We start from the raw sequence: 22,771 nt of genomic DNA, 5'->3' as shown, positions 1-22,771 counted from the left end.
TAGTATCCTTGTAAACAATGGATATGATTTTACTGTTTTACCATTGGAATGGCATCTAGGATTATTTTCCAAGTAACTCAAGCAAGAATAGAGCTTATCCTAAGACCTGATTTGTGAGGCATATTGGACCAACCAATAGTACAAGGGTTAAGCTTCACACATGAATGACACTACCAAAGAAAAGCAGGAAATATCCCACACTTCAGTGAACCATCAGCAAACTAATTGGTGTAGAATAGATATACTGGGAGTTTAACTGAGCTTCCTGAACCAAAGGCGAGATATTCAGAGTAAGAAAAAAATAAAAAAAAAACATGAAAATTCTATAGTCTTAAAAATTAAATTTATACCTATCAAAGAAGTTCAACTAAGCACAACCAAATCTGCACAAGGCATAACCTAAGTCAAGATTACAAATAAATGGGACTAAATACAGGTTACTTACTTCATTTGCCCTCATTCATCACACTCGCTGACAAGTGGCAAAGACTATTGATATTGTCAGAATAGTCAGGCAATTGAAGATTTTAGGCTGAATCAGGTGGGAGCTTTCTCCAGGATGGCAGGATGTGCTGCTGCCAGTACAGCGGCTGTGACCACACACACAGACACACTGCACCTTGAGCAAGCACCTCGTGACTCTGCAACCTGCACTTTAACATTAAGCATACAGACTCATCAGGCGCCTCCTGCTGCATTCATTCATCACTAGTACAAAGACAAGCAATCTACATGTAAACTTACATACCTTCCTGTCTTCAATTATGGGTTCTTGCTCCATCCATCCAAGGCCAAACAGCTGCAAGCATGTATCATGTATCTGAGGAGTTAAACATGCACTATCAAACAGTGTAGATAATGATTTAGGAAGCATGAACAGAGACATGTTTTGATCCTGGAGCGATGAGTTGGCCTGATGGTCCATACAGCATCTTGGAGATAATTGGTATCCATGTTTTCAATGTCTCACAGAAAGATATCAGGTTTTGCATGAACCTGCAAATCCTGAGGCACAATTCCTGCTAATCAAATCGATAAAAATTACCATCATCACGATCAATAGGTTCAGAGGTTATCCTTTTTGTCCTGCACAAAAGGCCACTCTCGAATATTGCTGAAAAGGCCTACCACAGTTGGACGTTTCAGAGCAACGTACAACTTCTTTGGACAAACCAATCACATTCAAAATGATAATATTTTGTTCTGTTCCTGGCCAGAATTGAGGTTACCAGAGAGTTCAATGATTGTTACAAGATTACAGCACTTTGTGCAAGGGAGAAAGGTTACAGCTTGAAACATTCTTACAAGTTACAACAAATAGTTCACCAAAATTTTCCAATGGGAACTAACAATTACAACCCTGTTACCCTTGATGCCGGGAAACAAAATGATTCAGTGTACATGCGACTGAAATACAGGCGAACAGGTATTACGTTCTTCCATCTCATCACTAGTTCAGAACAGGAAGGGACCAAAACAACAAGCTATCAAAACTGGGCAATTGCCCCATTGTCTAAGGCTCTACGGATCTAGTACAAAAGTAGCTACAGGTAGGTGTGTCAAGCGAGCAAACAGAACCAGGGGTCAGAAACTTCATGCCCATGCAAATGCTCAATGCTTAGCAGACTGAACCAAACGGGGCCATCAGGCAAAGGGCTTCTCCAGTTTATCAAGTATTTTCACATAGAAATTCCAATGTCGATCACTCTTTGTAATGGAAGGTTGACCGAATGGGTGCTCCTGTACATAGCGCTGAACATCATCTGCAGTAGCAAGGTTCTCCAGATACACCCGAAGATCTCCACCTGGTCCTGCTCATGGAAAATTGGCATCAACACTAACCATTTTGAAGCACCACGTATAAGAAATAAATACTTAAATAGATCTTGAAATAATGGAGCATACCCAATGAATCATCTTTCTTGTTAAGATAGCTGTAGGGGTGAGGAAAAATGGCAGTGTGTGGCTGCAAAATACATATATCAAGAGAAGAATAATGCGTGCGAATTACAACAACTTGATCTTATCACAACAGATATAAATTGCATAGGAACAGGGGTGAAGTCAGTACCGGATTGCCCAGAGCCTTGTAAGGGGAATCATCCACAAGTAATGTATTTGAAGGTGAAAACTCTTCTTGCTCCCATGGAAGATCAGGATCCTCTTTATTCCACAGTTTCTTTAGCTCCTTCAGTACTAATGGTTTGTTTTTGTTTTCAAGAGTTTTAAACCCAGTACCAGTGCATTTCGACATGTCCTGGCAAATTATAGTGTGTGCATTAGGACCTGACTCGCAACCAAAGCTACAGAAAAAGAAAACAAACAAGAGTACTAAAACAAAAAAAAATACAGTAGCATAAAATTTGGAGTTTTTCAACAACCACTTTGCCTTCTTTCAATTACTAGCTAGGCAGAAACCATGAATTTAGTTGTAGGCTGTAGCAACTATGCATACTTTTCTGTAACTTACCCAACAGAATAATAGGGACTGTTTCATATCCTTCTTCATAATGATATTTACAACCGAATCCACATTTGCTCTGCAGAATAAGAATGTTGTCATTAACACCATGCAAGAAACTCTAGCAAAAACAAGAGATGTAGGGGAGAGGAATTAGTACTTCAATCTCGATGACCATATCCCTAGCTCAAAGTTCTCGAAGCAAAATCTCAGAAAATCATCGCAGTAGGGTCTTGTGAAGACTGGCACACAAACGATAAGCCATTGCAAATTAGTATATTGTATTTGATATGTTGGTCCTTTATTTACAGAGAACACTAGTATGTGTACAAATATAATTGTGTATCAAGTATTAAATAAGCAACCTTACCTAATTTTCCCCGAACCTTTGCATGTGACAGGTGAGCATTGTGGTGGTCCTGATTGATATCCGCAAGCAAACCATTAATATCTAGAATAAGAAGTTTTTTCCTTCGAAATCTTATCAATGATCCTCTTGGTGAGTAGATGTGCCGAAAATTCTCTTTGTGTGCCTGAGCTACATTTGATCTATCGCTCCTTGCACTTTGGCAATCGGATAAGACAGCTTGAACTTCACATTCACCATCCATCACTCCAACCGAAGCAGTCTCACCCAAATCCATCCTTTGCACCGAGGGTGCCTCAGGAACATTTGTTTGATTTCTCTTCATCTTTTTGTTTGATTTCTTGCATTCAGAGCCTAGAGAAATATTTCCATCAGCTGTCATCACCAATCCAACCTCGTCAGCAACAAGTTGCGAAGGATTCTTGCATTTAGAGCCAGGAGTATTATTTATGTCAGCTGTTGCCACCGAGACAACCTCACCAGCACCAGGTAGCAAAGAAGGATTCTGCACATTGCTCCTTCTATTGGCATTTTCCTTCTTTCTCCTCCGCCTATCTCTATTCTTTCTCCTTTTTCTTTCTATAGAACTCTCATGCAACGAGCTGCAGAGCTGGGAGTTATTATCCTTATTCCCTTTCTTTCCTGCCACCAAATCTTCAGCACTGTTTACCTCAGGACATTTTGGTTCTTGCCCATCTCTGGGAATCGCAACAACATCAGCATCTTGTAATGCACCTTCCCCACTCCTGCAACCACCTCCAGATTCATTGGCCAAATCTGTGTCCATCACAACAGCACTGGCATCAGATACAGCAGAAGGGGATTGCTTCTTTTGTTTTTTTGACTTTGATTTCTTCCCTTTTGGTGCCGCCCCCTCCACTGCAGAAGCCTCAAAGAAAATACTGATAAGAATGATTAATTTTTTAGACGCAATTTGAACTAAGACTACATTCAGAATTCATGAGGACATGGTCAGCAAGTTGGTGAAATGCAATTAGAATCAAGGCATCAGGGTGCTGTGTAGATGCAACATTTTTCTTTTGAAAAAAATGTGTGCAGATGGTATATCAGTTCATGAAAGAACTCTGAACTCACAAAGGCTCGTTGAATCAATGGCATCAGAGGCAAGAAATCAAGAATTGGACTCTCAAATAGCCGCTTAACCCTAGGTGGCCATCAGCAAAAGCCCTGGGCACGCGCACAGCTGTTGCAACCTACAGCAAGGGGGGAACGGTCCATACCTGAAGCAGAGGCGCCAGGAGCCTCCTGCTCATCCACCTCCTTATCCCCCTCCGGAACCGCAAGCGTGGAGGTGGCACCGCCACGCCGCTGTTTCAATGTCTTGCTCTTTCCCGGCGTTCGATCCATTTCTGGTGTTGGATCATGCCCACTACTCGCAACAACATCATCAGCTCGTAATGCGCCTTCCCCACTCGTGCAACCAGTTCCAGGTTCATTAGACAAATCTGTATCCGTCACAACAGCACTGGCATCGGATACAGCAGAAGGAGATTCCTGCTGCTTATGCTTCTTCCGTTTCTTGTCCTTTGATTTCGTCCCCTTTCGTGTCCCCTTTCGTGTCCCCTCCACTGCAGAAGCTTCAAAGCAAATACGAGAAGCATGATTAATTCTTTCTCAACGCAATTAAAACCAATACCTTACTCAGAATTTCAACATGTGGAGTTGACGAAATGCAATTTGAACTATGGAATCAGGACGTTATGCAAATGCAATATTTTTCTTTTGAAAGAAATCTGTACAATGCAGTATCAGTTGAAGAATTGTACTTTCAAAGGCTCGTCGAATCAATGGCATCAGAGGGAAGAAATCAAGAATTGGGCCCTCAAATGGCCATGCATCGATAAGCCCTAATCCTAGGTGTCAAGGCCCTAGACTTAGGCAAAACCCCTAGGCATGAGCACAGCTTTTACGACCTACAGCGAGGAGGATATGGTCCGAACCTGAAGCAGAAGCAGCAGGAGCCTCCCGCTCGTCCATCTCCTCTGCCTCCGGCGCTGCTGCTGTGGACGTGGTGGCATCGCATTGCCGTTTCGACGCCTTGCTCTTCCCCAGCGTTCGATCCACATCCGGTGTTAGATCATTGCCACTTCTGGAACTCGCAACATCAGCATCTCGTAATACACCTTCCCCATGCGTGCAACCGTTTCCAGATTCATTGGCCAAATCTGTATCCGTCACGACAGCACTGGCATCGGATACAGCAGATGGGGAACCGTGCTGCTTATGCTTCTTTCGTTTCTTGTCCTTTGATTTCTTCCCCTTTTGCGTCCCCTCCACTGCAGAAGTGTCAAAGCAAATACTGATAAGCACGATTACTGCTTGCTCAATGCAATTCGAACAAATATCCCTATTGAGAGTGTCATTAGGGTGTGATGCGCAAGTAGGCGAAATGCAATTAGAATTATGGCATCAGGGCGATGTGGAAATGAAGTACTTTTTTATAGGTGCAAATGCAATATCAGTTCAAGAATTGAGCTCGCAAAGGGTTCATGGAATCAATGGCATGACAGGAAAGAGATCAAGAACTGCGCTCTCAAATGGATGCGCGTGGTTAAACCTAGGCTGTAACAATAGGCAAAAACCCCAGGCATACTCACAGCCATAGCAACCTACAGCGAGGATGAGATGGTCCGTACCTGAAGCAGATGCAGCAGGAGCCTCCCGCTTGTCCACCTTCTCTGCCTCTAGCGCCGGCGCTGTGGAGGTGGTGGCACCTTCCTCGCTCGTGCAACCATTTCCAGATTCATCAGGCAAATCTGTATGCGTCACAACAGCACTGGCATCGGATACAGCAGAAAGGGAATCCTGCTGCTTATGCTTATTTCCTTTGTTTGACTTGGATTTCTTCCCCCTTGGCTCCCCCTCCACTGCAGAAGCGTGAAAGCAAATACCGATAAGCATGATTAGTGCTTTCTCAATGCAATTCAATGCTCAGAATTTTCAGCAGGGTTGAGTTGGTAGGTTGGTGAATGAAATTAAAACTATGGCATTAGGGCGTTGTGCAAATGCAGTACTCCTATTTGCTTGGAAAGAAACCTGTGCAAATGCAATTAGCCAATTACGGTTCAAGAAATGAACTCCACAGGCTAGGCTAGTCGAATGAATGGCATCATCAGAGGCAAGAAATCAAGAAGCGGGCTCTCAAATCGCCGCGCATGGGTAAGATAAAACCCTAACCCTATTTTCGGAAGGCAAAAGCCCGCGCATGCGCCCAGCCGTTGGGACCTACAGCGAGGAGGAGGAGGAGGAGGACATGGGCCCGTACCTGGAGCAGGAGCGGCGGGAGCGTCCGGCTCGTCCATCACCTTCTCCGCCTGCAGCGCCTCCGCCGTGGAGGTGGTGGTGGCTTCGCGCCGCCGTTTCGAGGAAGGCTAGGGCGCCGCCACCCACCGGCTCCGCCTCCCCTTCTCCTCCGCGGAGGCTACCAATGGAGTCAGGGAGAGCAGGGCAGCGCGCGATGGCGATGGCGGCGGCGGCGAGGCGACGGCGGTGGGTTTCGTCGGATTTGGTAACGGGCGCGGCAAGGTCAAAGCCGGGTTTCGTTGGCCTCCTCTTATTGGGCCTGACCTGTTTGTTGGGCTTTGTGGGCCTCCATTTGCTACTGGGCTTCTGTTATCTAGAGTTGGCCTTTCCTCTCATCTCCCACGAGACGTAACTGCTGCTCAAAGCTGAGTGTTAATTTGGTATTCTTCCCAAAAATGGGTTCAAACTAATTTTATTACAAATTTTGTCAGATTATGCAATTTTTATTATATTGATAACTGGATGAGACGGCAGCATATACATATCACGACATGATTGTTACTCCCTCCGTTTTACAATGTAAGTTATTCTAGCATTTTCCACATTCATATTGATGTTAATGAATCTAGACATATATATCCATCTAAATTCATTAACATCACTATGAATGTGGGAAATACTATAATGACTTACATTGTGAAACGGGAGAAGTAGATACTTAGAAAATAAGCGCGCTCGTTGGCGTGCCATTTTCATAGCCCGTGTATAATGTTAATGTTGAAATTTTTCCGAACCATACCAGACTCAATGTCCCTTTAATGTCATAAAATTTGATTATTAAAAATATAGTTCGTCAAATTAGCAACTTAAAGTCAAAAATGTATTTTGTGAAGGCAAGAAGTATTTTTAATGGTATATTATATTTACATGTGTTTTATGATAGTATAAAATATCAATTTCTCGATACCTACTTTTTTTAAGAAAATAATTTTAATCCGTTTGTTTGTGTTCTCGAATAATTATCACAAAATCGGTTTCATTTATCATCCATTAGCTAGACATGTGTTCATAGTTTTCTTCTTTTTTCCACAACATAAATAAATTCGGTCTCTTCTTGGGACATATAATGCGTGCACTTAACTATTACAAGCACATCATATAGTTATTTTCATGCCCTTTCTCAAAAAAATTCATGCCCCCAACATTGAAAAAAATTGCTATTATCATTATATAAATTTTTTATTCGATGTTCTTTAACAATTGTACATATAAGCCAATTTTTCAATGAGTAGCTCACATAAGCTACTCCCTTCGTCTTAAAATATAAGTATTTTTGGACTCTGACACAGTCTACGAGATACTATTTTGACTAACAATATCTATAAAAGTGATGTTTTAAATAAAAAGAGTTACATATTATGATAGTTTGTTTAATGATAAATCTAGTAGCATCAATTTTACATGATATAATCTTTTTTATATTTTTGCTATTAATAGTTAAAGTTGAAAATGTTTGACTTGTTACCATGTAAAAAAAGTTCATATTTTGGTACGGAGAAAGTAGCTTCATAGCTATGATACGTTGGAGTATATGTTAATACATGGAAACAATTAATCAAGTTACGACATGGGATTTCAGTTACACAGACATATAACGGTTCTAATGATCAGGTGGATTAATTCCCTTGAAGCTGCGGCCACGGGAAGTCTCTTGATGTTTCGTTTTTTTTCACCTCACACGTCATTTTTTTACCTCATAGCTGCAGTTTATCTTCATATCCAACCCTGCCACGTGATCCAATCCAAATCCGACAAAACGCCGGCTTGAGATTAGTTGATTGGGCCACTTGGCGCTGTTAAAGTTTAAGATAAATCAGGAATTTACGGATAGTAAAAAAGATAAGCTAATCACCGTTCACATGTAGTACTACGTTAGTAGCAACTTGAAGAGAGACAGTAGCAACAACATCCAGATTCTAGAGGTTTCCAATTCACCCGTCCTCTTTGCAAATCAAAAGGAATTTATATTCCTCATAACTATAGCTCATGCTTGTGTTTTTAAAATAACAGGCTATGTTGCTAAAATGTTTCATTCATATTGTAAAATGAATTTTTCTTTTCTTTGAAATATGTGAAGCACAGCGATTAGTGGCATCTGAAAATGCTAGCCATTATTTTATTTATATATGACCATGAATTCACGTCTACCTTAATTATTTCAGACGATTACTAGCGCATGAGCAAGTTTCGTTCAAAGATATTTATGCACGATTTTCTTTATGTATAGAAAAATAATAAATAATTAAATTAAATGTATGATATAAGAAGGATAAAGATAGGATGAAAATTCTTAATCCTAGTACTCGATAGATTTTAACAGTGTATATATACGGAATTTTTTTAATTTGTGAAAGTCACATTCCATAAAACATTTTTTAGAAAAAAAAAAGAAAGCTTGGTGAATGTCTTTTTAATAAGCCAACAAGGAATAAGTTTTTATGGAACTTTAAGGGAATTAAAATATTTTTTATAAATTATTTGTAGAGTAATTGTTACAGTCTAAATGCGTTCTATGTTAAATACATAGTATCCGCGCCGCCTCCAATTTAGCCATACTTTAATGCATATTGGTTAGCTTATTTTGCATAAATGGTTGAGCAGCCAAAGCATTTGGCTATCCGATGAGGCCCTATAAATATACGTAGTGCAGAGTAGGCAAAGAGATTAATATTGGTTGTTTCATAGCCATTCGAGTTCGAGGATACACGGAGAGTCGATCATGTCAGCTTCAGAGAAGAGCAGCAAGAAGCAAAAAATGCTGAGAAAAGAAAAACAAATGAAATGGACATAAAAAGCAGAACTGATGCAGAAAATGCTGAGAAATGGCAACAGAAGAAAAAAAGAACGCCGTTGCCGGGGATCGAACCCGGGTCACCCGCGTGACAGGCGGGAATACTCACCACTATACTACAACGACCTTGCTTGCTTTCTTTTTATGTCTTTTTTTCAAAGATGTTAAAAGTGTCCAACTAAATTAGGTACAGCATGGGGGAAAAGCCGCTACCATCTTTAATATGTGAGGATTACATTTTATAAAACTATCATTAAACTAAAATTTTAAAGTATCATATCACAAAATTGTAGATTTACTGATAAAGCTATCAAAAACTACATATCTTAACTCTATTGCTTTTTAAAAGTTACACAATCTGCAATTTTGTGATAAAATTGATAAATTTGTAGTTTTTTTAATTAATACACATCCTTAAATAAATAAATATATATATATATATATATAAATATAATCTTTCACAACGAGGTCAGCCTACCTAGCACAATTCGATGATCAAGAAGCTGACGCAGTGGTCAAAACAAATTTAGAAGACCTGGGCTCCATCAAAATACAAAATGTTTACATGGTTACTTAATTATGAAAAATAGGATCGGGATACCTGACCGACTATAACGAAGAGAGTAGCTGAAAAATATTACTTCTCTCAGCTTTGCCATCGCTTCAAGAACTGCCCAGCATCACAAGAAAATATATGGCAAGCAGTGGCGCCAAAACTGCACAATGATCAAGTTAACACTAACCATTACGCCAATGATACCTTGCTTGAGCAATGACAGATGCACAGTGCAGACGCCAGGACAGCAGGGGAAAGTCAAAAGCATTGTGAGGATCACACCAATCCTGGTGGCTTGGGAAATTTGAAGCGAATGCAACAGGATAATCTTCAGCAAGAAACAAATAGAGGCGTCTGAAATTGCTGGCGGAATAACAGAAGAAATTATCACTAGGGCTATGTGTGACAATATTGGATTGAGGTGGCGTTTGGATCCAGGGACTAAACTTTAGTCCATGTCATATCAGATGAATTTGGAGTATTAAACATAGACTACTTATAAAACTAGTTACATAAATAAGAGCTAATTCGCGTGACAAATTTTTTAAGCCTAATTAATCTATAATTAGCACATGTTTACTGTAGCATCACATAAGCTAATCATGGATTAATTAGGTTCAATAGATTCGTCTCGCGAATTAGTCCAAGATTATGGATGGGTTTTATTAATAGTCTACATTTAATATGTATAATTAGTGTCCAAACATCCAATGTGATAGGGACTTGACCTAAACTTTTAAGTCCCTACCATTCCAATTCCATTCGTGATACGTGCGAGCGAACTCATTCCTCTATGATAGCAAAGCAAGCAGAGTACTCCAGATTTACTTTCACTTTACTCTTTTTCTTTAATTCTGTTGGAAAGGAAAAAAAAGACTTATTCCATATAAACTGTGTAAGTTAGAAGCATGTCGATCGTGGATCGCTAGATCAAATACACACTATATATATATACTGCTGCTACCATTCATTCAGCAATTAACAAATTATTGCAGCAGCAAGTCAAGTGTGTACTGCATCCACGACACATATGCATTATCGATCGTAGCACAGGTGCGATATTTCAATCACTCAACCTCTAATTATTCCTTCCTATTGAGTAGCTTTGCTATGTAGCTCGCATAACTCTCTTAAAGATATATTCATTCGTTTCTTGCATATTTTCTAAATAGCTAATGTACAAAAAAGTTTAAGAAAAAAATAACAAGATAAATTAATGTATGACATATCAGCTTCATAAACATAAAAATTCAACTTCGGCTTTTACTGTTGCAAATAAATTAAGCTGATGTAGCTCGTATGTGTATATTTATAGTCATATTTAATTTGTTTGTTTTGTGAAAATTATATAAATCGAATTTAAATTTGTACGTTTGTGTGATAATATATCACATATTAATCTATCTCATCAAGTTTTTATAGTTTCTTTTATAAGTATTTAGACGACACGAAAAAAATATAGTAGTTTCCTGCGTATGTATGTTGTTGGGAATAAATCCCACGTTAGTTAATTAAGGGGAGTTAAACCAACTTAAATATGAAAGGAGTCCCTCACCTCTTGCCTTTTTTTTTAACAAATTAGTCCTTTTCAGCGCTAAAAATATTGGCGCTAAGCTCTAATCCGAGATGGCATGAATTCGCTGAGTTATCGTAGCTCAACACCAAATAACTTGGCGCTGAGGTCCCGACGAGTTAAATTAATGCGGAGGGATTTCTAGCAATGTCCGACTGATAGTACAATGGTAGTAGAGTTCTACTCTAATCTAGGATTAAGCAGGGTTTGATTCCCATCTGTCCTATTTTTTTTCTTTTTAGTTTTCCTTTTTCTTCTCTCTCTCACTCTTTATTAATATGTTTTTCTATTTTTGTTCTCTCGTTTTATTTTTCTATCTTTATTTTTCTTTTTTTTCTTGTAATACTATCTTCAAAATATAATTTTTTTGAATTTGGAAAATAATATTAAAGTGGCTTATTATATAGCAAATGAGAACTTAAACTGAAATTCCAAATCAAATTCAAAATAAAACAAATTATAGAAATTTGAAAAGAATAAGAGTAAGTAGTCAAGAGAACAAAACTTATTTTGTAAAACATATTAATTCTAAAAGAATGCTAGGAGGAAGAGAAAACATATTAATTCTAAAAGAATGCTAGGAGGAAGAGAAAACATATTAATTCTAAAAGAATGCTAGGAGGAAGAGAAAAGGAAAAAACCCAAAAATACAAAAGAAAATAGGAGAGGAGGGATACCAGGATTCGAACCTAGCAACCTAGGGCTCACAGCCTAAGCCATCAACCACCCGCTATAACGGTTTTGCTTCCATATGTTGCCTGCGCAACTATTTAAATCGTCGCGACCTCAGCGCCAAGTTATTTGGCGCTGAGCTATGATGACTCAGTAAATTCGTGCCACCTTAGATTAGAGCTTAGCGCCAATAAAGTTGGCGCTGACACGTTATATTTCAGTGCCAAGGTCTATGGCGCTGAGTCCACGGCCTTTTTTTTTTGTTGAAGTTTTTTTCTAGGACTAGTTTCGAAATAAGTTTTTGAAAATAATCAATTTGTTAAAAAAAGGCACCTCTTGAGCTAGTTTTTTTAAGGTGTAGTAAGGCTTCCTCCAGATTTTTTTTTGGCAAACATATGTATGTGCGCAACAATCAATAATGCCAATAATTAATGCAGGTGTGTTCTTCCGTTCTTCTCTTGTTTATCATATAAGGGCATGTACAAAGGTAGAGTCAGATATGAGCTCTAGTTATCTAGAGACTAGCATCCTACAACAGTTATAAATAAAATGGTCTCTAATCATTAATGTATCAAAATACGTTTTCTTATTTTTTCTTTCCTTTCTTTCACCACCATGCAACAAAATTTGCTCTAATAAATTCTAAGAGTCGACTCTGAGCCGTTGTCATGAATAACAACCATACTCCTTTCTCTTTCATCCATGTCATCAAATTTACTTGCATGGCAATAGAGAGACCACTAATAAACACCGTTGTACATGCCCCAAGAGTATATACTCCCATCCATAATCATGAATTCATGATATCTGTCTTAGTTAATTTAATTTAATTTATGTTGGGTGGACGTGGATGCGCATGATGAGCGCTATAGGCAGCTGAGCACAAGATCGATCGATCGATCGAAATAATTAAAAGGAAGGAAGGGATCTAGTGGCCGGTGGATGGGTTTCAATCCGCCGGTGCCGCAGAAGGACAGCGACTGGGAGATCCGGGTGGCTGTGCTGCTCAGCCTCCTCCTTCAGGTCATCCTCATCTTCCTGGGGCCCATGCGCAAGCGCACCTCCCACCCTGTCCCGCGCTTCGCCATCTGGGCATGCTACCTCCTCGCCGACTGGGTCGCCGACCTCGCCCTCGGCCTCCTCCTCAACAACCTCGGCAACATCGGCAGCAGCAGCAGCCACCTCTCTGCCGGTGCCGGCGGCGGCCCGCCCATCTTCGCCTTCTGGACGCCGTTCCTCCTGCTCCACCTGGGCGGCCCCGACACCATGACCGCCTACTCCGTCGACGACAACGAGCTCTGGCGCCGCCACCTCATTGGCTTGCTCTTCGAGCTCTTCTCCGCCTTGGTCGTCTTCTCCTGCTCCATCAGGAGCAATCCCATGATCCCGGCCACCGCCCTCATCTTCGTCGTCGGCGTCATCAAGTACGGCGAGCGCACCTACTCGCTCTACTCCGGCAGTGTGGACGGTGTCATCGCCAAAATCCTCCGGGCCCCTGATCCTGGCCCTAACTACGCCAAGCTCATGACCGTGTTTGGCGGCAAGCGGAATGGCGGCCTTCTCGTCGAGATCACCATTGCCAACGGCGAGGCCAGCAAGGCGAAGGAGGTGTTGCAGCAGGGCAATGAGGTTCGGCTGGTGGAGACGACCAAAAGCCTGGAGGCAATAGCGTACGAGTTCTTCACCATGTTCCGGCTGCTGTACGTCGACATCAACCTCAGCTACAAGGAGAGGAGGATCAGCCAGGCCTACTTCCTGGACCGCCGCGACATGACGGCGGACAAGGCGTTCGAGGTGATGGAGGTAGAGCTCAACTACCTCTGCGACATGGTGTACACCAAGGCGCCCGTGTCCCACAGCTCGGCAGGCTGCGTCCTCCGCTTCATCCGCACCACCTGCCTCGTCGTCGCCATCGTCCTCTTCGTGCTCCTGGACAAGACCGGCATCCTCCCCGTGGACCGTGGCATCACCTACGCGCTGCTGCTCGGCGGCCTGGCGCTCGATGTGGCCGACATCCTCATGCTCCTCTGCTCCAACCGGACGATAGTATTCCTCGAACAAGGCGAGAAGAAGATGGTGTGGCCGTGGCTTGCCAGGGTCCTGCGGCCGCGGACAAAGCGGTGGTCGGAGCGGACCTCGCAGCTGAACCTCATCTGCTACTGCCTAGGCAAGCCCAAGGAGCAGGAGGGTCGCCGCCGCCAGTGCTGCAGGCGGAAGACGATCCCGCCGAGTGTGATGCGGTTCCTCATCTGGGTCGCCAACAAGGTGGGCGTCAGGGAGACCTTGGACGACTTCTTCTTTATCCAGCGCAAGCCGGTGACGATGGTGAGCGTCATCGGGAGGCGGGGACGATGGTGCAACTGCAAGGAGGGGGATGAGAGGGCGCCGACGACCATCGATGCCCTTGCGTATGTCTTCGTTGGTCTCCAGAGGGAGGCCATAAAAGTCAGGGACTCCGAGGACTAGAGCTTGATGAAGAAGCTGTGCAGCTACCGTGGTGAGAGGACCCTCAGGGATGACGAGGAGCTTGTCAGAGACATCCAGATGGAGCCGACCAAGGCAACACGAGAGGAGCTCAACCTTAGGCTTACGGAGGAGGAGAGCTCGAGCTCAACAACCAAGAAGAAGGAGGCCGAGGGGATTACACATGACGTCCTGCAGCTGGCCGACAAGAAGAAGAAGGAGATAGACGACTTGGTGAAGGAGAAGCTGGATGGCGTCCTGCGGAACAGCATCGAGAGGGAGTTCGACGAGTCGCTGCTGCTATGGCACATCGCCACTGACCTGTGCTGTCACCGAGAGTGCAAAGGGCCTCGGACGCGTGCGCCGAGGCGCGCCGCTTCTTCAAGTCGGCGGAGGCGTGGGACCCCAACCACGACGACGCCCGCCGGATGCTGCTTTCCGTCAACACGTCCAAGAAGCCGGCCGATGTGAAGGGCGACCGGAGCAAATCTGTGCTGTTCGACGCCTGCATCCTGGCCAAGGTGCTCCTCCAGCTCCACGACGACACCACGTGGAGGGTGGTGGCCGGAGTGTGGAGGGAGATGCTCATGTATGCGGCCAACAAGTGCCAGGGGAGCACACACGTGCGCCAGCTCATCACCATGGTATGGTTCCTCATGGCGCACATGGGGATGGGCGACGTGTATCGGATCGGCGAGCTGGCCGGTGACACCAAGGCCAAGCTCATCATCCATGATCAATAGCTAGCTAGCCATACTCAATAGCTCATCGACGTCCAATCTTCACCAAGAAATAATAGAGGCACGTACCTCAAATTGCTAGCAGAATAAGAGCATAAATTATTAATTACTAGGGCAATGTGCGGAGCAAAAGATTTAGCGAGAATATTGAGCTGATTAAGACTATTAGTGCTATGCATAGTACGTGTTTTCCTCAAGTGTAAATATTGCTGCCTGCCCCTACTTAATATAGCACCAGCAATTGTTGTCTTGGATTCAAAAAAAAAGTATATGTAGTTTTGTGAAAGATTGAATAAAGTATGAGTAGTTTGTGAAATTTACTCATAAATTCACTAGGGCTATGTGTGTGGAGCGAAAGATTTAGCGAGAATATAATATTGGATTGATTGAGACTGTTGGCCGCGCTATCCATGCATAGTGCAGCTCACCTAGGTATTATAGTGTTTTCCTTGAGTTTCTGCCTACAAGCCTTGCTTGCACTTTAATTTCTAATATATTGCTGCCCCTATTTAATATAGCACCAGCAATTGTTAGCTTGGATTAAAAATATATATATGTAGTTTTGTGAAAGATTGATTAAAGTATATATATATATATATATATATATATATATATATATATATATATATATATGTAGTTTGTGAAATTTACTCATATATAATTAAGTTATTAGATTATTTGTGTTTTTCTATGTTTAAATGGAGCTTGTTAATTAGTTTATAAAGTGATGTATGACACCAAAATAGATGTGGTCAAATGTTTGTCTATTTTGTTTTCAAAAATATTTTGATGGCGTGCATGAAAACAGAGCCCTAGCTCAAGCCTCTGAAAAGGGGTGGCACAACATTTTGTAGCGAACACGATTGAATAGCATCTGTGTGGTGTACTCAACTATGTAGGCCAAAAAAGAAAGACATCTCAAACAAAAAGTGAAAAAAAAGACTGAAGCAACAAAAGGTACTTCCTCCGTTTCAGGTTAATTATGAGATGTTTTAACTTTGGTCAACATCAAACTGCTTCAAGTTTTACTATAGACAATTTAAGTAATATTTACATTACCAAATTACTTGTATTAAATTAGTAATTAAATATATTTTTTATAGTAAATTTATCTTAAGTCGAAAAGATTACTATTTTTTCTATAAACTTGATTAAACTTGAAGCAGTTTGACTTCTTTGACCAAAGTCAAAAATATCTTATATTATAACCTGAAACGGTGGGAGTATTTACGTAGGCCTCTCTGTGATGTGAGTGTGATATGCAAATTAGCCTACGTACGTGCGACATGCATAACATACACGCATTGCATTTGCATGCATGCTACATAGCTATCGCTTGCATTTCACTCCACGAATGAGTATAATTCCTGTGCAAAAGAGTACTTGAAGTTATACCTTACGAATGGGTAACAAAGACAATTACTGAGTCACATATCAATGCACAAGCAAACAAGATCAAATTTAATTAACATAGAGAGAAAAAAACATAATAAATCATTCTTTTTCAAAACATAGTACAAGTATTAATTATGGACTCCTATACACTTACGCACACCCGCTAATATAATATAAACATACACGTACACCATACACCTCTGAAGACCTTCGATATATCTGAGATAGATAAAATCATCAACACAAGTGTCGACGTTTGATGTCGCGATTCCGGTATTTGCATAGTATGGGGATCGTTGGTACTAGGATATACGCGAGACTGAGGTAAAAGAGATGGAGGCGAGGATTTTTATATATGTTCTGGCCACTGAATTGTCAGGTAATAACCCTACATCCTGTTGGCCGAAGCCAGTCGTTGCTCTTATTCACCATAATCACACAAGTACAGTATTTGGGGTAGCCTATCTAACTGTTGTCGACATGGCGGTCTGAAGGTCTGACTCGTAGTCGACAACAGGGTAGTCTTCCTCCTCGAGTTCGTGCCCGACGAGATCAGAGATAGTGCTTTCGTCTCTCCTGACAGTATCCGGAGACACCGTAGGGGACTAGCCGTGCCTATCTCTGAAGTCAATATCCGGCGTCTTGTCTTGGCATATGTAAGCTTGTATTGGCTTATGGCTTTGTGGCATCTATGTTGTTCGTAGATTGTGGTGGGTGTTGATTGTATTGGTTCTCCCCCTCTCCTCCTAAGGGCCTTGTATTTATACCCATAGATGTCCCCCTGTCCAAGTAGAACTAGGGAAACCAATATGGATACAATCCGAGTAGTCCTTGTCGTTTTCATGTAGAACTCTGGTTGCCTTTCCTTATCCGGAACTCATCCTATATCCGCAGTTTGTTTCCGTATAGGACATAGTATGTGGTGGGTCCTGCCGAGATTTAGTCAACTACTATTAGGTATGTGGTATCCATAACCCTGACAGTAGCCCCCGACTTCAATGCAAATGAACAAATTCATATTCTCAACCGCAGACCTTGGAGTAACTGTTATCGAGCTCACGTGACCATTCTCAGTGAGTTCAGAGATAACGTTAGACTTCCTTTATCAGCCTCGTGCGGGCACCTAAAGGGTTTGTCTGAGTCAAATCTCCGTCGTTAACCAAAAAAGTATAGAGCATACGACTAAGTCTCCCGTCTTGTTGTAATCGAGAATTTGGATTGAAGTCAAGAAATTTTATCTCGGCGGGTACACTATCCCTTCATTCCGTAATCCTTGTCGAGATCCACTAACCGTTCTCGAGTGATCAAGAAGGCGCAAAATCTGCGACGGAGCCTTGTCAACATTTGTCGTACTTGCCTTAGTCGATCTTGGTGTAGAACCATAGAGACATGGAGTCTTCAACAATGTCAAATAGAATTTTCCTGAAATCAATACTCAGAAAAGAATATTAGATAGAAATAGCCCCCGAGCGAATGCTCAAAGGGTGACATGTTATAATATGTATGGAAAACTGAAAATGAATTAAACTTACAGACCAATGTTTTGTATATGAGCGTCTTCTCTTTTACTGACTTCGATCAGTCAGTTTGTTGAGTCATATACTCTCCTTAGCCCCCAGCCTTGGCGTCGGAGAATCGTTCTCGGAGGATAAGGCTCTTAGACCTTCGACCTGCCTCGGTTGAACAAGCACTGATCCTAGCCCCCAGCCGTGAAGTTGGAAAGTCCATTTCCAATTACACGGCTTGGTTAATACGCACGGCGAGAACTCTTATACGACCAGATCTTATATGGTCTTTCGTCTCTACAGGATCCGACAAGGCCTTATCCGCTCTGGGCGTCCCTAACCAAAGTTCCTTTAGGTTCCTCAAAGGCCTTGTCAGGACGGTGTAAAGGGACATGAGGATATGTTTCAACTCTAGGTGTCGTCGTGGTAAGGGATCTCTGGGTAAAACACTTGGCGATATTATGTACCTGATACCAACTTTGTTGAGGTACAGGTAGTGGGAGAATCGCTGCACCTCTGGTCGAGGACTAGGTAGTAGTCATAACTCGATCACTTGAAGTAGAAATAGTGGGAGATTGCTACGGGTTTACTGGTTCGAGAACCAGCGCGTAGAATTATCTCTCGAGCACCAATGGAAGTCACGGTGTGAGGGATTGCTACGGGTTTGCTGGTTCGAGCACCAGCGCGTAGAATTATCTCTCTAGCATCAACGGAAGTCGCGGTGTGAGGGATTGCTACGGGTTTGCTGGTTCGAGGACCAGCGCGTAGAATTATCTCTCGAGCACCAACGGAAGTCGCGGTGTGAGGGATTGCTACGGGTTTGCTGGTTCGAGGACCAGCGCGTAGAATTATCTCTCGAGCACCAACGGAAGTCGCGGTGTGAGAGATTGCTACGGGTTTGCTGGTTCGAGGACCAGCGCGTAGAATTATCTCTCGAGCACCAACGGAAGTCGCGGTGTGAGAGATTGCTACGGGTTTGCTGGTTCGAGGACCAGCACGTAGAATTATCTCTCGAGCACCAATGGAAGTCGCGGTGTGAGAGATTGCTACGGGTTTGCTGGTTCGAGGACCAGCGCGTAGAATTATCTCTCGAGCACCAATGGAAGTCGCGGTGTGAGAGATTGCTACGGGTTTGCTGGTTCGAGGACCAGCGCGTAGAATTATCTCTCTAGCACCAATGGAAGTCGCGGTGTGAGAGATTGCTACGGGTTTGCTGGTTCGGGGACCAGCGCGTAGAATTATCTCTCGAGCACCAATGGAAGTTGCTAGAGTTGGTTTATTACATGTGTATCTCATGTGGCCAGCATGACTCACATACCCAACTCGTAGCATATCCGGTTGTCCATCCGCGATCATGTCGGGTGATCAAGCCAACATCGTTCGCGAGCAATTATCCGTTAACAACCTTTTCCCGAGTAGTCCAGCCATGGCCGGTGCTATGAGATAGGTCGTCGGTCTTCGTTGGTAGGTTGGGAGCGACGAAAGAGCAACGACTATGCATTTGTCGAGAACGTTCTCGACAATACGGTATACTCGACCACATCCTACTCGAGTGCTCAATTGTTCCTGAAAAATATTGTCTAGAAGGCAAGACATATAGCAGATAATATCGAGTATGTACTCAAAAAACTGCATGGATCTTCTAGTACTGTTAGGATGTAACGAGCAGATGTAAATATCAGGCATTATATAGACCAGAAACAAGCATGATTTATACAGAAGAAAATAGAGCGAGCCCCCAGTGTTAGACCGTAGTCGATTTAACATCGGGGACACTTGCGCAACAGATATTGTATAAAAAAACATGCTCTAGGTAAACATAACAGATTATAGATCTGACAATTCTGTATGATCTAAATAGGTACGATAAATTGCATATAAAATATTGCGTACCTTTGTAGATACATGCCGGATGTATCTACGAAATTAATAGATTAATTTAAAAAAACAATCTACCAATTACCTTGTCACGTACTCGTTCGACATCACATGATCTGACGTCTTTTGGTACGCCGCGTATCTTGAGGCTCGGTCGATCTCGAGAGATCGAGTTGTTGATGACGATGGTTCTGATCTCGTCGAGAGACATCCCCACGGTGAAGTCGAGTAGCTTGTTGTCGGAGAATCTATCTTTTGAACCCATCTCGTCAAAATCCTGAAGCACCAAAATCCCCCTACCTGGCACGCCACTGTCGACGTTTGATATCGCGATTCCGGTATTTGCATAGTATGGGGATCGTTCGTACTAGGATATACGCGAGACTGAGGTAAAAGAGACGGAGGCGAGAATTTTTATACATGTTCGGGCCACTGAATTGTCAGGTAATAACCCTACATCCTGTTGGCCGAAGCCGGTCGTTGCTCTTATTCACCATAATCACACAAGTACAATATTTGGGGTAGCCTATCTAACTGTTGTCGACATGGCGGTCTGAAGGTCTGACTCGTAGTCGACAACAGGGTAGTCTTCCTCCTCGAGTTCGTGCCCGACGATATCAGAGATAGTGCTTTCGTCTCTCCTGACAGTATCCGGAGACACCATAGAGGACTAGCCGTGCCTACCTCTGAAGTCGATATCCGGCGTCTTGTCTTGGCGTATGTAGGCTTGTATTGGCTTATGGCTTTGTGGCATCTATGTTGTCCGTAGATTGTGGTGGGTGTTGATTGTATTGGTTCTCCCCCTCTCCTCCTAGGGACCTTGTATTTATACCCATAGATGTCCCCCTGTCCAAGTAGAACTAGGAAAACCAATATGGATACAATCCGATTAGTCCTTGTCGTTTTCATGTAGAACTCTGGTTGCCTTTTCTTATCCGGAACTCATCCTATATCCGCAGGTTGTTTCCGTATAGGACATGGTATGTGGTGGGTCCTGCCGAGATTTAGTCAACTACTATTAGGTATGTGGTATCCATAACTCTGACAACAAGTATCTCATAGTCGACAGATCCAAGTCTACCACTTACAAAATAATTAGCCGTAAATATGATCACACCTATAAATCCAATATTTAGATCACATCCGTACAACAAATAAGGATGCATTCTCAAAGGCTCGAATTCTAATTAAAAAAAATTGAAGGTAGAGGCGTCCCTACATTTTTTAAGAATAAATTACGAGCGTGTTGGGGATTGAACATGGAATGAAACCGCACACGAATTCCAATTCCATTCGTGGCCAGGCTCGACGGCAATGGCCCACGGGATCTAGAGTTGGCGACCCACCTCTTCGTCGACCTCCGTCCACCCTCCCGCCGGCGATGGAGGATGGACACGACAATGGCATCATGTAGCTCGATTTTCATTTCTTTTTCAAAATCTGGATCCGATTTCTATCTCTTTAATCCAAAAAATGTTTTCACTGGCGGTTGTCTTTATGTTTTCTTTAGTATTTTTGCTAGCGGTTATCTTAGCATGCCTCCTGTGAAACTCGATTTTCGCTGGCAGCTAGCTGGCCGCTAGTAAAAAAACATTATTTTCACTGGCCTTTGGTCATTGGCGGTGCCGTTGGCCGCTAGTGAAAATCCATTTTAGCCGTCAGCGAAAATGATTTTTGTAGTATTGGGTGAGAAAATATATGTTCGGGTGTGAGCATGAGCTCACCGATTTTTAAAATATTGTATGTCACGTAAGATCAAAACCACTTTAATTGAAAAGGGGGTAATTCATCTGGTTTGAAGAGTTTAATTTGAGGTGTAACATGTTTGGTATTTGTATTGAAAGGGGTATTTTAGGCTGTTGTTTGCTTAAGACAAGTATCATCATGTTGTTTGCTTACTAGATGTTTATCTTTTGAGGAGGACATGTGCATGGCTGTCGATCCAACGATCATCAAATTCAAAAGTCATAAGCATGATGGTTTCAAAGGGTCTTGTCAACATGGATCAACCATTAAGAGCACTCATAGTGGCTAGACCATCCTGACAGCTGCTGCATGCCCTTTACCGAGCAGGGAATCCATCCAACTTCGATTCTCATGTGCTCCTTGCCTTTTGCTGCTAGATAGGTTGCTATATTCTGGACGGAGGGAGTATCTATCTATCTCTCTCATCCGTCCTAAGAGGATATCACAGATAGATCGATGAGAATTCAAGTTTACAGCGGATAAGTCTGTTATCCAAAGTACATACTCTCTCCGTCCCAAAAAATAGACAAACCCTGAGTTTCCGTGTCCAACGTTTGACCGTCCGTTTTATTTGAAAAAATTATGAAAAAAAATTAAAAAGACAAGTCACGCATAAAATATTAATCATATTTTATCATCTAACAACAATGAAAATACTAATTATAAAAAATTTCATATAAGACGGACAGTCAAACGTTGGACACGGAAACCTATGATTTATCTTTTTTTTTTACGGAGGGAGTATATATGCTGTTTTGATCTGTTCGCGGTGAAAATACTACTTATGATGCTGAAAGAATTACATGTTTCCCTAGTCATGTTTGTTGTCCTGGTCGTGATATAAAAGACAAGTAAGAGAAAAAAAGTTCCTTACATACGTACCATTGATACATGTCATTGGATTTCTTCTGTATTAATTCCTAAGAAGGAAGAAGATAAGGGAGGGTGAAAGGAAGAAGATGAACTTGCTGGGGGTGGGTCTCACGTATAGATGGTAAAAAAAAATGAAAAACGTGACGGCGATGATATGGGTTTAATTTTGCAAATTTTGATATTTATCTGAATAGTTATATTTGCAATGATACGGATCAAATTAACCAATTAACAAAAGGAGAGAAAAAGTCGTCCAAAACCTCCGTTAAAATAGTCCGACAACACCACCACCATTAACTAAAGGAGAGGGCAAAGTCGTCCATAACCTTCGCTACAATAGTCCAACAATAGGTATTGTCAACAACCGTATAGAGCATTTCAACTACAAGTATTATAGAACTAGAGTGAGTATAACATTTTCGATAAC

The 22,771-nt window shown here is 42.2% G+C and overlaps 1 protein-coding gene, 1 non-coding gene and 1 pseudogene across 3 annotated transcripts; 1 reads left to right on the top strand and 2 right to left on the bottom strand.

Moving 5' to 3' along the window:
- Window positions 1-1,188: 1,188 nt before the first annotated feature.
- Window positions 1,189-6,382, bottom strand: LOC127780447 (uncharacterized). 2 transcript variants are annotated; one of them, XM_052307352.1, is made up of 10 exons: window positions 6,115-6,382; window positions 5,486-5,716; window positions 4,790-5,125; window positions 4,070-4,417; window positions 2,832-3,707; window positions 2,622-2,703; window positions 2,471-2,540; window positions 2,072-2,257; window positions 1,906-1,966; window positions 1,189-1,811 (listed from the first exon to the last, which is right to left on the bottom strand). In XM_052307352.1, exons 1-10 carry the CDS (start codon window positions 6,149-6,151, stop codon window positions 1,645-1,647), a joined length of 2,394 nt encoding a protein of 797 aa, XP_052163312.1. In that variant the 5' UTR covers window positions 6,152-6,382; the 3' UTR covers window positions 1,189-1,644. The 2 variants fall into 2 exon arrangements, with proteins under 2 accessions (XP_052163312.1, XP_052163311.1); XM_052307351.1 differs by having other exon boundaries at window positions 4,070-4,426; window positions 6,115-6,381.
- A 2,615-nt stretch (window positions 6,383-8,997) lies between these two features.
- TRNAD-GUC (transfer RNA aspartic acid (anticodon GUC)) lies at window positions 8,998-9,069 on the bottom strand. Its single transcript has one exon. It is a non-coding gene; the product is annotated as a tRNA-Asp (tRNA).
- Window positions 9,070-12,686: 3,617 nt separating this feature from the next.
- Window positions 12,687-15,190, top strand: LOC127778955 (uncharacterized; annotated as a pseudogene).
- Window positions 15,191-22,771: the final 7,581 nt, after the last annotated feature.

Source organism: Oryza glaberrima, chromosome 7 (genome assembly GCF_000147395.1).
Source record: "Oryza glaberrima chromosome 7, OglaRS2, whole genome shotgun sequence".
NCBI lineage: Eukaryota > Viridiplantae > Streptophyta > Magnoliopsida > Poales > Poaceae > Oryza > Oryza glaberrima.
The sequence above is the reverse complement of the archived record's forward strand: the minus strand, read 5'-3'. Positions and strand labels throughout refer to the sequence as shown.